The following is a 15,615-nucleotide window of genomic DNA, read 5'->3' as shown; positions in this document are numbered from 1 at the left end:
CATTTTTCCAAGCAAGAGCACATTCTGTTATGTGCTCCTGGAACTAGTAACTTGACTCTGCTATGATCCATATCACATAACACACATTTCCCTGTAAGTTTCCACCAGTCTTTTTCATCTCTATCCCCATGACGAACACTAGCTATTACTGATATTTTTACAACCTTCCGAATACAATTGCAACTAGACTACACACACCTCGAGGGGGTTTCGCATTTACTTCACATTCCATTTATAAATATTGCATCAGTACAGTGATTATGATAAAAATGAGAATGGTAAGATTTTATAGGTAATGTTTTGTTTGCTGTGTCTTCAGTTCCAGCACAGCCATGTACACAGGAGGTAATAACAATAACATAGCTGTTACAAAAATCACCAGATTGTGTACTGTGCTGAGAACAATGAACTTTGCTATTACAGTTGCTTGTCTTGCTTGTAGGATGTATGAAGTTATGTATCCCAGCATCAGTACACCAGAGAGAATGTAAACTAGGAGTACAATTCGTTTTGTTTTGAAATCTTTGTGTGGAATTCGTCTGGTTAATATTGCCAGGCACAGAGCAATGCTCATGACAAGTAGATTGAAAACAAGCTGGGAAATTAGCCAGTAAATTGAAGTATCTTGGAGACAATGTATATCGAGGTACACTTGAATATTAAAGACGCTGCTCCCATCGCTGTTATGCTGTTCTGTTATCTCCTCTTGTTCCGTTTCCATAGGAACAAGTCTGTCAAACACCACCCATAGAGAGCACAAGAACAGACTACACAGAAACAGTGTCAGGATAAATGTTATGAGTGCTGTTTCTGTGATCAGCTTTCCTGGATTAAGATAAAAGACGAAGATGCGATACAACCTCCAAATGCGTGCACACACAGTTCCAAAGATAAGAGTACCGCCAATACTAGACGCAAAGTAGGTCACATAAAAGAGATTGCATTTAATGGTTGAGTCAATTTGTCCTGAAAATGTTTCTGCTATGATATAGCTTGTTGCACCAACAATCAAAAAGTAGCAGCCAATAAAGGAAAAATGAGATAGCTTTGGGCTGGACGCTTTCACTGGCTTCTTGTCTCGAAATTGGAGTGTTAGAATGTGTAATGTAATTATTAAAGCCAATTGACCAATCGTAAATACCAAGTACACAATTCCTAGAGCCAAATGAACTTTCACGGTAATTAATTCCTGATTGAAGGTTCCATTAATGAACTGGTAGTCATCGATTGCTGTGATGGTATCGTTGCGACTATTGTAGTAAGCTACAATTGACATTTCATTCGCATTATTGATTTGGTACACGTCTATTAGTCTCGGTACATATCCAGTTGTCTCTCTAAATGATATCTGACCAGAAACTCCATTGAAGTCCAACTTTAGGAGATTCTTTCTGATGATATCAGTAGCGAATGAGTTGCCATGTCTGTACTGGGACAGCTCTAAACCAATTGTTGCCATCAGTTCATCTCTGGAATTATTCAGAGCTAGAGCAAGTGCCCAAGTTGCATCAAAATAAGCTGTAGCCCAAAAACTTGGCTCAATCCTCTCACTAGGTTTGCTCACATATGAATTGTACTGGGTAACCCTACTCTCATATTGTGACAGAAACTCCGTGTAGTTTATGTATTGGTCCAAGGAAGCCGGTGGATCAATTGGTTTTAGAGAGTAGTGTAAAATCAGCGACCCTCTTGCCATCAATTTCATGTCATCATTGGAACAATAGTATTCAGCATTGTTTATTGTGAAAGTAATGGATGTTATTTCTTCTACCACTCTGCTCACAATAATCCATTGATAATTTGGGGGGAGCATATTTTGATGGAATGCCAAGCAAAGAATCCGTCGCAAGAATTCTGGACCCACAAAAAGAAATATTATCCTGATGTTGTTTTTTCTCAGAATGTCAAGTGGTATCGAAGCATTTTGCACACCAAAAATGAAATTTGTTGAACACTCAAAATGTTCTTGGCATTCAATTAATCCTTCAAAGTACTTCAGAGTTGTAGAGTAGTACACTCTTCCCGGGTCGTACAAACTTCCTACTCTGTTCCATTGATTCTCGACTAGTAATCTCTGAGCAGCTTTAGCAAATGCTTTGGTTGAGTCCAGTGTACCAAAACTGTAGGGATAGATGACTCGATCCTCCAGCAGCAGGGAACCAGCTCCATGCACAGTGATCAGAGCAATCTGATTGTTTCCAGTGAGGGAAGATACTGTGATGGTAGATGTAGAGCAACCAGGGCCAACAATTCCAGCAATATTCTGAACACTGTAGAGAGTATTTTTTATAAAAGCAGCTGCAGTTTTAGTTCCAATATTACATCCACTGTCTCCTTGGATTAGCTCTAGTGTGTAGTCAGAGAGTATATCTGTTCTGTTGTTAATTATGTCCACTGCTAATTGTTCAGCCAAGATCAAAGTAGGCCCTTCAGTCCAGGAGGGTTGGGTGCCCACTGGGTCTGGGTAGGGCAGCAAGGAAAGGATATATAGAGGTTGTTTTTGTGAGCTTCTAACTACAGATAATACAGCTATGATACAGAGCAACTGGAGCAGCCAGTTTTGATACATTGTAGCTAGCCTAGACATCACTAACTATTCTGTGGATTAGAGTTGAGATCGAGACATCATGATCCTAATAGCTAATGCACATGTGCGATCCAGGATGAGTTTCGAGGGCGGCTTTATGTCACGGCCAGGGAAAGAAAGAAGAAAAGGATGCACACTGTGAATATGTTGTGGGCGTGACCGTCCACCACCACAATGTACACGTACACATGTACTAGCTAGCTAGCTAGCTTGGAAGTCAAGCGTTGTGTGCACTATAGGAGCGTGTGGAGTGAAATGGCTGAGAGCCGAGATGTGTGTCAGATATGCTACAGGTCTACTAGTCATAAAGCCAACCCAACAGTAACACTAGAGTCAAAATCCACTTACGATGCCTCAACTAAGAAAAAGAAATGCAATGTATGTAGACAAGGATGGGCTCCAATTAAAATAGCCAAGGACAGTGCCAGTGGAAGATATGTCGAGATCAGAATACGTCCAAAGATACCTCCCAACATCGATTACCAGTTGTGCAAAAATTGTCAGTCTAAAATTGAGTGCCCTAAAGGCTTGGAGTGTTCGTTTGCTCACAGTAAAGCCGAGTTGGCGATTTGGAATGCTGAGAGACAGACGGAGCCCCGCCCAGCCCCGCCCATTAACGGGCCCTATCAATATCAACTTTGTAAGCACATGATTAACACAGGGAATTGTCCCTATGGGCAACGATGCACTTTCGCACATTCTGAAGACGAATGGAAACAATGGTTGAGGACGCAGACTGGGGGGGAGACTAACGAACGAGTAATTACAGGGTTCGGCTACAGTAACCCCCAGCCGACGGTCGGCGGCGTGGTGAATTCCATCGACTATAAATGTGATTCGTGTGGTTTAACTTGTACGAGTATGAAACAACTCGAAGATCATTTATCCGGTTCACGACATCGACAGAACGTGAATAAGCCCACGGGGCAATACCAACAATATGCCCCACCTCCTAGGGCCATCTCTGGCTCCGGACATTTCAGGCGTCGACCAACTCTAGCATTTCCGATAAATGGCTACAAGATGTGCCTTCATATTCAAGCCGGGCGACGCTGTATCTATGGTGATTTCTGCACATTCTCCCACACTCAGCTGGAGCTGGATGAATGGAACAAGCAGTTGCAAGTAGCCAGTCAGTCACGAGCATCACCTCATATCAACAGGTTCCAGAGCTCAGGTAAGTGCGGCCCTGTGGGGGGGGGGGTTTAAAGCATCGTAGACAGCCGCATTTCTGCAGGTGGTAGGGACGGAGGTCAGTGTGTTCCGTGTTCTTATGGAACTAGAATGGTGGGATAGAGTCGGGAAGAATGATGTGACAGTTTTTGTGTACTATTGGGGACTTATGAATATGCTAAAAGTGGTCAGTGGTTACTATCACTGTTTACATAATTGAATGAAGCCCTTGTCCTCTAACATTCCCATGACATCATTATAAATGTTATATTTTATTGAAAAGGCCTGTGTTTGTATGCAGTCTAGTGTGTGTGATGTGTGTGATGTGTGTGATGTGTGTGCTCTCCAGGTGGTGTCCCCCAGGCGAGTGCGGGGGAGGTTTCAGTCGCTGGTTCTGCCTCAGGGCTTGATGATTTTGAAGAGGAGGGACTTCCCCCTGATAGTGGGGACTTTGGCGCGGCTGTCAGAAATAAATTGCTAGAGGAACACAAAAAAGAAACACTAGCGGAACTTGAGGTGAGTGTGTACTCAATTAGTGGACGCCCTCTAATTATAAGATCCTGAGACATTTATCTAGTAAACTAAGCCATAGATAATTATACGCTCATGTGATCGTGTTTCCTAATCCCTTCCTCTATTGTGACTAACCCTAAGAGGTGGTTATTGTCTTTTGTGTAGAGGTGGTTAGTACCACCCACCACCAACCAACCAGTGTGGGCATATCCCTAATAAATAATGGAGACACTTCTACATACGTTACAATGAAAACAGTCACAAGTTGAGAATGTGTGATGTGTGTGCTTGCCTCTATATCCCCCCCCCCTCCAGACCACATGTGAGGGTGTGACTATCTCCGAGGTGTCTGGTCGTGATCTGTGTCTCCTCTGGTCACAAGCCACGGCCGTGGACTGGGTGTTTGAGATCACCTCTGCTGTACGTTGTGAGATAGCCGTAGCCTGCATGGTGACGGCTGTGCATGGCTACACAGTTCACTCTAGTATTAGCTGAGGGTGTTAGCTGGCTTCCTTTGTGCTTGTAAGTTGAGCTTAAATAATTGTAATAATTGTGTATCTTCAGGAATGTTTTGAAATTGTATAACTGACAGTAACCCCCCCACACCATACACACACACCCCACACCATACACACACACCCCACACACACACACACACCCCACACACACACACATACACACACACCCCACACCATACACACACACCCCACACCATACACACACCCCACACACACACACACCCCACACCATACACACACACCCCACACCATACACACACACCCCACACCATACACACACCCCCCACACACACACACACATACACACACACCCCACACCATACACACACACACACACACCCCACACACACACACACATACACACACACCCCACACCATACACACACACCCCACACCATACACACACCCCACACACACACACACCCCACACACATATCTTATTTGTCACCTCCGCTTCAGGAGAGTAGCCGATACTGGCCATGTGACTTAGAATGATTGTGAGAGGAATTGACTAGGTGTACACCACACCCCCTACACCCACACACACCGCCCACACACACACACACACACACACACACACACACACAGACTCCGCGTGCTCTTCACTCTGTGACGCTGTTTGACTCATTTCTGACAGACTATGACATCACAGGCGCTTGTCTCATCACGCCTGGGGGCACACAGAAGCTCAGCGTTCTATTAAAGAGTGAGAAAGGAGTTGGTATTCTACTCAATCAAAAGTTCAATCCTTCGGACAAAATTCAACTCAGAGTAAGCCATGGCTGAAAGTATAGAGCGTGTGTGTGTACACATTGCCTCAGGGCTTTACTGTGTGTCAATACTCCGCTAGTAATTAGTTTTTGAAGTTTTGCAGACTAAATAAATAGAAACACTGAAACCTTCTGTTTTCTAGCACATCCGTTCAATATCTCTTTGGTTAACTAGCATCAGACACTCAGATTGTTTGGTCATTGTATTTGTTCTTATAATCACATTATGTGTTTGGTAATGGTCAAATCATGCACTGTGGCAGGCACCATCTTTGTGACTGTATTGTCAGCACTAGAGCAGCCTTATACCTACTACCACCATTGTTGGCTGTGTTTATTGTACCTTACCACCATTGTTGGCTGTGTTCATTGTCTATCACCCAATGTTTACTCAGCATAACTTCACTGTATATACATGTCTATTGTTACTATGCCCTCAGGTGACGTTGGTCCCACGCTCGGGCCTCCTGGGTCAGCTGGTAGTGTTTAACTTTGGTTCCTTCACGATGGTACGTGGTCTGGCTGTTCACGTGCTCACAGAGCAAGAGACAAAGAGCCTCGATAATGATAGGAGGAAGGCTAGACGGAAGCCGTGAGTGGGCATGTGTGTGTGTGTGTGGAGTGGGCATGTGTGTGAGTGTGGAGGGGGTGTGGTTCTTTGAGTGTAACCATGGTACAAGCTCGTAGCCAATACAATGTACATATAAGGTGCAATATCTGCTAATTACATTCCTCACTAAAATTCAATTTTTTTTGTTAGATCCCATGATAACTGATAGATCAGCACTATTATCAATAATCTCATGAATACACTTAAAGTTGAACCAGCTGAGTCAGCATAATGCTCTGCTCCAATAGCAATGCGTATTAATTAAAAATTACAATACATAGTGTTTGTGTGTGTAAACTCCTCCCACCCCACCCCCTCTCAGTGACCTATTCTGGGAGCAACGTCACGGGGTGATATCCATGGATCAGTTTATGGAGGAGACAGATCGTGACCTGCCGGAGTTCGCCCTCCCGGAGCAAATAGAGAGATTCATTGAGAAGGGCACGTATCGCAACGTAGAGAATAGGGTCACCAGAGAGAACTACCAGCGACGTATGCACAACCTCCTGTACTTGGAGGAGTACAGACAACGCGAAGATATGAGCAGGTAGAGTAATATGAGGGGGGTTGTCTGGTCTGGGGGGTAGGTAGAGTAATAGGGAGGGGGGTTGCCTGGTCTGGGACAAGTGGGTGTTTTTCAGAATCGAGAGGCCATAAAGAGAAGGGGCCATAACTTTTGTTAGGAACGTCCGATTTCAAAACTAAAAGAGCATTTAGTAGCTGTTAAGTAGTGGGGCTTAAAGTTGGGTAGCTAGTAAGGGAAGAGGGTTGTCTGGCTTAGTAGTAGTTTGGCTTTATTGTACTTGTGTAAGACACTGTGAGGTGTGTGTACGTACATGTACTAAAAACGCTAGAAGCTCTCTGTCACGATCCAACAATGCCTCCCTACCCTCCAGATATGACCTCTATGATATAGAGGCGACCCCCACTAGGGATTACTCCACTCTCAACGGCACTACATTTGCTACCCCTGGCTATTGCTACCTCAAGCTGCCACTGGAGGAGGCTATATTCGAGGGCGGCCGTACTGTGAGGTACATGTATGTTGTGTATAATTATATATAATGTATTCCTTAAAAATGCTTTTTCGATGTACTTAGTAAGTTCCTGTTGTACCATTGCACATAATTTATGCTCTGTCTGGAATGTACCTATAGTAACTAGAGGTTTTCTCTGTTTGCAGGAAAGGAGATAGTGCGTTGTTGTTGCCCAGCAACCAGCAAGTGGCCCACGAGTGTAATGTGGAGCACGTTGCTAAGGAAGGAGTAGTACTCAAGATCACAGACACAGCCAAACAAGCTTGGTGGGTTGTGTGGGTGTACGTGTGTGTGTGTGTGTGTGTGTGTGGGTACGTGTGTGTGTGTGTGTGTGGGGGGGTGTGGGTGTACGTGTGTGTGTGTATGGGTGGGGGGGGTTGTATAACTCTTGTTCTAGATTGATGTTAACACACACACACACACACACACACATCACACCCCCCACAGTGTCAATGCTGGTGGTCGTTGCTCTGTTCGGTTTGTCCTGGGGCGTATTCACATGCGCTCCATGCACCATGCTGTAGACCAACTGGACCTGGCCACCATATTCCCTACCCCTTGTGACGGGAATACAATGAATGAGAGGTCCTCTACTGTCATGGAGTGTTTGAAGGAGCTCAAGAGGTCAGAGTTGAACCAGAGTCAACAGGAGGCCATCACTAGCATGCTGGACCCTGCCTGCACAAGAGTGAGTGGTGTATCTACAGCAGCAATCAAGTTTGTGGGTTGATTATTCCATTTTATAAAGCTTCTTCTAAGCTTTCATGAAATCATAAAACCATTGAAATTGGACTACCAGTCTCGTAATGGCAAGGAACTTAGCAGATTGTCCACTATTGTCTGTATTCTGTATCTCTCAGGATGACCTTTCCTTAGTGCACAGTATTTATTTGCGTACTTGTTGATTATCCATTCACCTTTGACCCCAGGTGCCGTCTCTTGTCCTGGGGCCATTTGGTTGTGGTAAGACTCGTACACTGAATGAATGCATCAAGTTGTTGGCTAGTCATGTGACGGAGGCTCGGATCCTCATCTGTACACACTCCAACAGTGCCGCTAATCTCTACGTGGAGAGTCTACACAGGGAGTGGAACGGTGTGTGTGGGTGGTGTGTGATGTGTGAGTGTGGGTGGTGTGTGATGTGTGTGTGTGTGTGTGTATGTGTGTGATACTCTAGTGAAAGAGGGTTAAGGAATCTCTGCATTTGTTGAGCAGCACTTATTAGCTTGTGGGTGATTTCCGCTGAGTTTATTATGGTTTTGTTTGATTTGTTTATTGTTATTGACACTTTATAGAACCTTCCCTTCCTTCATTCCTACACGTGTTAATGTGTGTATGATGTTAATGTGTGTATGTCTTCTGCATGCAAACATCACCAATACCAACCATACCAAATAGAAATAATTATTACCCCACTTTTGCGAATGTTACTGATAGCACACACTCACGAAGCTCCTCCCCCTTCCTCCAGATTGCTACCACAGTCTAGCCCCAATGTTCAGGGTCTACTACACTGGCAGGAACATCGCCACCATTCCACCGAACGTCCGCCTCTACTGCAAGTGAGAGAGTGTCTAACTATAGAGCTCTGTGTATGACCGTCAGGTAGCAAGCTATCTGCTTCCATTCCTTAAAGAATAATAGATTGTTTAATTTCAGGCCCGTTAAATCCGAACACACCATTTAATAGACTTTTTTAAGGGCTACAAGATGCATCCATTAGTTTTGTAATTGAACCTTCCGTATTCGAGTTATGACCTCTTGAAGTTAGCTGACAAACAGTAGCCTTATTTCATTGATTTACATTATCGTGCGTATTACTTGCTGGTGAAAAACCTTAGCGAATGAGCCAAATCAGCAGAATAATTGACTATTGCATTCTGGCATGTATTTACCAGTTCTGTACTAATTTAAGTGTTTGCGATTTTATTTATGAGAATTGATCAACGCTCACAAAATTCGCATATATTTGATGCTCGTAAAACATTCTAGTAACACTATACTCCATCATTGCAGGTTTAATGAGAAAAGTCTTGGTGTGCCCACTGTTGCATATCTACAGAGCCACAAGATCATCGTGGCAACTCTCAGCACATCAAGAGCTATCTTCTTGTCTAAACTGCCTCGAGGCCACTTCACACATATCTTCATTGATGAGGCTGCTCAGGTGTGTGTGTGGGTGTGGGTGGGTGGGTGGTGGGTGGGTGGGTGGTGGGTGTGGGTGGGTGTGGGTGTGGGTAGTGATGTACCCAGAATTTTTTGAAGTGTTGGAAGTTTTCAATCCCCGATCTCAATCTCAATTAATAGCCTATTGTTAGGACTATAGGACTTTGTCTACATGTAGTATCAACCACCGACAAGTGGTGTGGTATGGTATAATCAAATACTTTACTGGGCCAAGCCTCTAGAAGCCTTTTTGATTGCTCAGCAATTTGGTAATGTACGGTGTAGTCTACCAAAGTTATTAAGAATCCCCCCACACCACACACCCACACACCACACACCATACACACCCACACACAGGCTCTAGAGTCCGAGGCCATCATCCCACTGTGTCTTGCCACCTCTCGCACTAAGATAGTGCTGGCGGGGGATCACATGCAGATGGACCCTCCTGTGCACTCCCCCATAGCACGCAAGTATGGCCTCCACGTTTCACTACTGGAGAGACTCTACGATTATGTGGCCTACGACAGTGGCGTGGGCATGCTCTGTAAAACACTGCTGACTGAGAACCACCGATCACACTCACAGGTAGGCAAGTGTCTACACTCACCAACATCAGAGCAGAGCAGGTCTGACATGCGTGCAAGAATCAGTTCAAATGCTAGTGTATTGGCCTGGATGTTATCACTTGACCACAGTGACACATCAATGCACTGAACTTGTAGTGATTTGTCCACGCATGTCGGACCTCCTTTGCCATCTAAGAGCCACACAACGCATTGCTTGCTGTTAGCAGCATTGATTATACTACTGTATACATGTGCTTGTTGGCATTCACAGTTAATTACCTGCACTTAGTTAGACAAAAAAGTGTGCCACCTGTGTGGGTGGGTGGGTGCCACCTGTGTTGTGTGTGTGTGTGTTTGGAGGCCTAGTTTCACTCTGTGGTCTAACTAGTATTGCAAGTTTGCAACACTGTCTCTAGCATCTTTAGATAACCCCTCAGCTATCAAAACAACAATTGTTTGCTGTTGCTAAACAATCAATTATAAGTACATGGATGTACAGTGTAGTGTTAGACAAAGGACGTGTGTGCCACCTGTCTGCCACCTGTGTGTGTTGGTTACATTCTCTCTGTGGGCTCACTATCATTACAACACTCCCTAATTCTATTTTAAACACATTTTAAGCATTTTATCTTGTTACATACAGTACCAGTACAGAATGTTCCCACCCCCCCTCCTCAGATATTGGAGCTGCCCTCTAAGTTGTGTTGGTTACATTCTCTCTGTGGGCTCACTATCATTACAACACTCCCTAATTCTATTTTAAACACATTTTAAGCATTTTAAACAATCTAATCTTGTTACATACAGTACCAGTACAGAATGTTCCCACCCCCCCTCCTCAGATATTGGAGCTGCCCTCTAAGTTGTTCTATAAGAACAAGCTCACTTGTAAAGCTGTGTTCCCTGAGACAGGGCCGAGGGATTTCCCCCCCATCAAGTTTGTGGGTGTGACTGGACGGGAGTGTCAGGATGAAGACTCTCCCTCATACTACAATCAAGACGAGGCTCTTAAGATAGTCGAGCAGGTGGGTGTGGTCTTTGTGAATGAGCTAAATTAGCAGAAAATTTGACCTTTTGCGATCTGGGTTTTGGCAAGGATCGTGGTGTGTCATTACTAGTACTAATTTTAGGTTTTGCGATTTATATTTTATTTTGCGAAGTGATCAACACTTGTAAAGTTAGCATATGTTTTGATGCTCGCAAAACATTCTAATAATACGGTATGGTATGAAGTGTCTCATCTACTTGTATTACTTACACACAATATTTGTGTTTTTTATTGCGATGACCCTTTACCAAATTATACATGTGGGCTTACTTGACCATGTAATGTGGACTTTTTATTACACGTTTGTTACCTGACAACATGCCGCCCCTGCCCCCCTGCCCTATGTACAGGTCATACTGCTTGTGAAGGGTGGTCTCCATATGACTGACATCTGTGTACTCTCCTACTATTTTCTTCAAGTCCGTCGCATCAGAGATCTACTCAGGAAGAAAGGACTAGGCTCGGTACACACACTAGAACACAGCTAACTCGAGTATATAGCTACTCTGTGGGAGGATACGCTTTAGCTTGAGTTGAACTTTTTTACGAAATAGTTTAACTCAGTCTGTGGATTAATCAATGGTTCAATACACAAGGTTCAAAGTCCATATTCACCAGTCCCTCCCCTCCGCTAGGTCCAAGTATTCCGTGTGGACGATGTCCAGGGGAAGGAGTACCGTGCTCTATTGATCTCCACCGTGCGGACATGCTCCACTGAACCTCCAGCCGAGGAGGAAGCTGGCTTCCTGACGAACCCCAAGGTATCACATGACTATCACATGACAGTGATGTGCCCGGATTATTTTCAATCACAAATTTGCCTCTTTTACGTACTAAACTAGGCCAAGAGGTAGTTTGTATACCAACCACCGACCTCTTAGGTGTGTGCTTGTAAAACGGCATATATGGATGTACATGGTACACTGGTTTCAACCCCCCACCCCCCCCCCCCCCCACACACACACACACACAGATGTTCAATACAGCAGTGACTAGAGCCAAGCAATGGCTGGTGGTGGTGGGTGAGCCCTTCACTCTGTGCACTGTGGGAGAGAATAGACTCTGTTGGATGGAGTACATCCGCTGCTGCCAGCAACTGGGCTCCTTCGATTACACCAATGCTGATCAATTCATCGAGGAGTCTTTAGATTATAAAATTGTTGTGCGACAAGTTTTGGAAAAGGCACACAGCACTTTTTTCAGTCCTCACAAGTCTCACACCCCCACACCTGTCACCCCCGCCCCCTCACACCTCACACCCGCCGTCTACATGGGAGCAACGCCGCAGCAGAAAGTGGAGATACTGAGGTCAAAGATCAAGCTGGTGACTCAGAATGGAGACGAGTCAACTATCAAGAAAATCACAGGTAATTGTGAAATATGCCCAATATCTCAATATCTCAACATCTCAGTACATACTTACACGCTAGCTAGTGTACGTGTGCTCTCACTAGACTAAATATCCCTGTGCTTCGAGGCATGTTTGCTTAAGAGGAGCTTATAATGTGGCTATTCTTGTGAGTGTGCGGTGGCTGTACCTAGTAGAGCCACTCTATACTAGCCTCCTTCGCAGCCTCTGTTCTTTGTCACACAGGTCAATAAGATAAAATACAGTAAGAATTGGAGGAACAAAGAAAGATAGAACGAACTGTCTCATTCTTTCTTTCTTTGTACCTCAAATTCTTACCTGTGTGACAAAAAACAGAAAAAGGAGAGGCTGCGAAGGAGGCTAACTCTGTGCCATGCTATACTCAGGGTGTCATACAGGAGGGGGGTTAGGGGATATCCCCCTTTTATTGCATTCAGATACTAGTTATAATTATGACTGAGTGTCCATAGCTGGCAATTTTACATACTATAACAAGGTATTGAAATAACAGTTAACCTTTTTTTTGGCAACATTTTCTGGTTACTTTTCTTATTTCCCCCTCTACTTCAAAATCCTGTATGACACCCTGATACTGCTGTGCCTTCTCCTCTGCTGCAGATGAGCTGCTCAGGATGAGTGTTGAACAACAGAGTTCATTGATAGTCAAGCCAGAGCTCTTCCAGGGCAAAGTCAGGGAGATAGAGCAAGTATTCAGAAGGTACACACACACACACACACACACACACACACACACACACACACACACACACACACACACACACACACACACACACACACACACGCACAATTTATTTTGGACTAATGGCAAATCAGGTTAGATCTTACACTGATTGTACATCACAAAACACCTAAACGTAAGATACCCAGATATGGGAATCACATGAGCCTAAACACAATCGTCATGGTATTAAAATAAGCTGCAAACCAGAAAAGAGACACAGAAACTAAAGAAACTAACATCGTCACGTCACGTGGGTTACAGTGTGCTGGCTACCACAAGTATACGATAATTATAAGGTTGCATGAAGTATCGTCTTTGTTCTAATCACAACGCCGCTCTAAATAGAAGCACCAAGTCCACAAATATTTTTTTTACTCCAATTGAGCGCCAAGTAAATTCTGGAATACAATGGTGTTACGATTAAACCCACCCCACACACACACACATCACACACCCACACACACAGAGCTGGTCCCACTGCGGCTATTCTAAACAGCAATCGTATGGAGGCTCCTCTGCTCTCTCAGACCACCACCCCTGTAGGTCAAAGTGCACCTCAGCCGGCACAGGGTTCAGGGTTTAACGGAGCTGTGGGATCCAACGTACCTATGGTTGTTCCCAATGCCAACGGTGGACTAGCTGCTCTTGCAAGTAAGTACTATACATTAACCTTGAATTTGGACCATTCAAGATTTAAGTTATAGCTGCTGCAAGGCATCTTTTGAACGGCCATAACTTTAGTTCCGATGGTCCAACAATGTTAATTTTATGATTTCCTGAAAGCTTAGAGGTAGGCCTTTCAAATGGTGTGTTAAAATCCTATTTCGGGCCTGTTTTTGAAATTATGGCCCATTTTAAATTTGCAATAGTTCATTAGGTTTATTGATAATCATATTTTCATGTGATTTTGCTGTCAGGCAAATCTCTCTTGCAAGTGCAATGTATCTATCACATATCCACCGTCTATCTTTTCTCTCAGGTGACCTTCCCCCGTACCTTCGCAGTTCCATGGAGTCAGTGGTTGTGTATGCACGGTGGGTGGATCACATGATCCAGTCACCCCTGGTAGCCTCCTCTGAGGTCGTACGTGAGAATATTCTACGTCAAAAAGCCAACGTGGGTCATCAGCTGAGACTAGTCAATGAGCAGATATTCTTGTACAGGGTAAGTGCAGTCTGTATCTGTATGGAAACTAGTCCGTATGTGTATGGAAACTAGTCCGTATCTGTATGGGAAAACGTCACTTTATGTGGTATATTTCGTGGGTATAAATGCTCACATGTACCCACCGCGAACATTTATCCTTACGAATTTAATATCGCATGAATGCATGCTGCTGCTATTCTATGGGCAAAAATCTTTCTAACGGCTATACCCTCAAAATATGCATGATTGGATTGATGTCTGTTGTCGTACAAACTCTTAATAATGATATAATTAAGTTGCTCTCTACATTGCCCCTCCCCTTTGCAGGAGGTGGGTAAGCTGATACAACAGCAGGTACGACCACCACCTCAACCTCAGGGACCACACCCCTTTCAGCCAGTGTCCAATCACATGTTTGTTCCCCCTCCCACTACACGCCCGCCCCCACAATTCCCGCCCCCTCAATCTTCTCAGTCCTACCAACTGTTCTCCCAACCTCCCTCCAATCCAGGCATTCAGACTACCCCTCGTTCAATGGGGACTGTCCCTACTGGAAACCATGGCAACTCGGCATTCTCTTACGGAGGTGAGTGTAATTTTATCGGTATTATTTTGAGAATTTTGTGATTTGCTAACGTCTGTTTGTGCAGTGTCAGCACTTCTCCCAAACCCAACGGAGCAAAAGCATAGCCAAAAACCTAAGGTCAGTATCTATCTCCCTCTGTGTTCTTACTCAGTATAATTATGACTATTATAATAAATTATTTTGCTGGTGAAGAACCTTTGCGAATGAGCCACCCTTTGCGATCAGCTATTGCGTTTGGCAAAGATCATGTGTAGTTACTATCATTACTAGTACTAGTTTAAGGCAAAGTGATCAACCTTCGCAAATGTTTGATGCTCGCAAAACATTCTAGTAATACTGTACCTGCAATAATACGATGTGTGTATGCTACTCTGTATAATCATCTCTTTCTTTCTCTTTGTTTCTGCAGCCTATTTTCGTGGCTGGCAAAGTGAAGGGTGGGCGAACAATGAATACTACAACCCCATTGGACGCTGCAATATCGGCAAGCTCCGCTCCTTCTGTTCATAGGAGCGATCAGGAATTATACGTCTCAGACGATGAACTGTTTACTAATTAATTTTAATAAGTAATTAATAATAATATTAATAGCCTCAAGTGCTTTGGAACATTTTTTGTGGCAAATTTCCGCACTAGGGATTTGTCTTACTATATAATTATTATCTGTTATTATTATTTTGGTGGTTTTTCTTTTTTGGGGTTTAATTAATTTTTATTGTTGGTAATGATCGTTCATTTCTATATTTTGTTTACCACTCTTACAGTGATAATAATTTTATGT

At 43.9% G+C, this 15,615-nt stretch overlaps 2 protein-coding genes across 2 annotated transcripts; one reads left to right on the top strand and one right to left on the bottom strand.

The window, feature by feature from the left end:
* Nucleotides 1-232: 232 nt before the first annotated feature.
* Nucleotides 233-2,611, bottom strand: LOC135333417 (gamma-aminobutyric acid type B receptor subunit 2-like). Its single transcript, XM_064528376.1, has one exon. It carries the CDS (start codon nucleotides 2,585-2,587, stop codon nucleotides 287-289), a length of 2,301 nt encoding a protein of 766 aa, XP_064384446.1. The 5' UTR covers nucleotides 2,588-2,611; the 3' UTR covers nucleotides 233-286.
* Nucleotides 2,612-2,754: 143 nt separating this feature from the next.
* LOC135333403 (probable helicase with zinc finger domain) lies at nucleotides 2,755-15,595 on the top strand. The gene is made up of 23 exons (XM_064528361.1): nucleotides 2,755-3,764; nucleotides 4,110-4,276; nucleotides 4,589-4,693; nucleotides 5,380-5,562; nucleotides 6,002-6,153; nucleotides 6,494-6,718; nucleotides 7,068-7,205; nucleotides 7,355-7,474; nucleotides 7,656-7,896; nucleotides 8,138-8,303; nucleotides 8,680-8,770; nucleotides 9,225-9,375; nucleotides 9,732-9,962; nucleotides 10,786-10,968; nucleotides 11,342-11,455; nucleotides 11,627-11,752; nucleotides 11,965-12,358; nucleotides 12,979-13,078; nucleotides 13,569-13,753; nucleotides 14,082-14,266; nucleotides 14,576-14,834; nucleotides 14,899-14,951; nucleotides 15,244-15,595. The coding sequence occupies exons 1-23, from the start codon at nucleotides 2,843-2,845 to the stop codon at nucleotides 15,391-15,393; spliced, it is 4,641 nt and encodes a 1,546-aa protein (XP_064384431.1). The 5' UTR covers nucleotides 2,755-2,842; the 3' UTR covers nucleotides 15,394-15,595.
* The last annotated feature ends 20 nt before the right edge of the window (nucleotides 15,596-15,615 follow it).

The sequence above is a fragment of the Halichondria panicea genome, chromosome 3 (genome assembly GCF_963675165.1).
Source record: "Halichondria panicea chromosome 3, odHalPani1.1, whole genome shotgun sequence".
NCBI classification, from domain to species: domain Eukaryota; kingdom Metazoa; phylum Porifera; class Demospongiae; order Suberitida; family Halichondriidae; genus Halichondria; species Halichondria panicea.
This window is presented reverse-complemented; position numbering and strand designations above follow the sequence as displayed.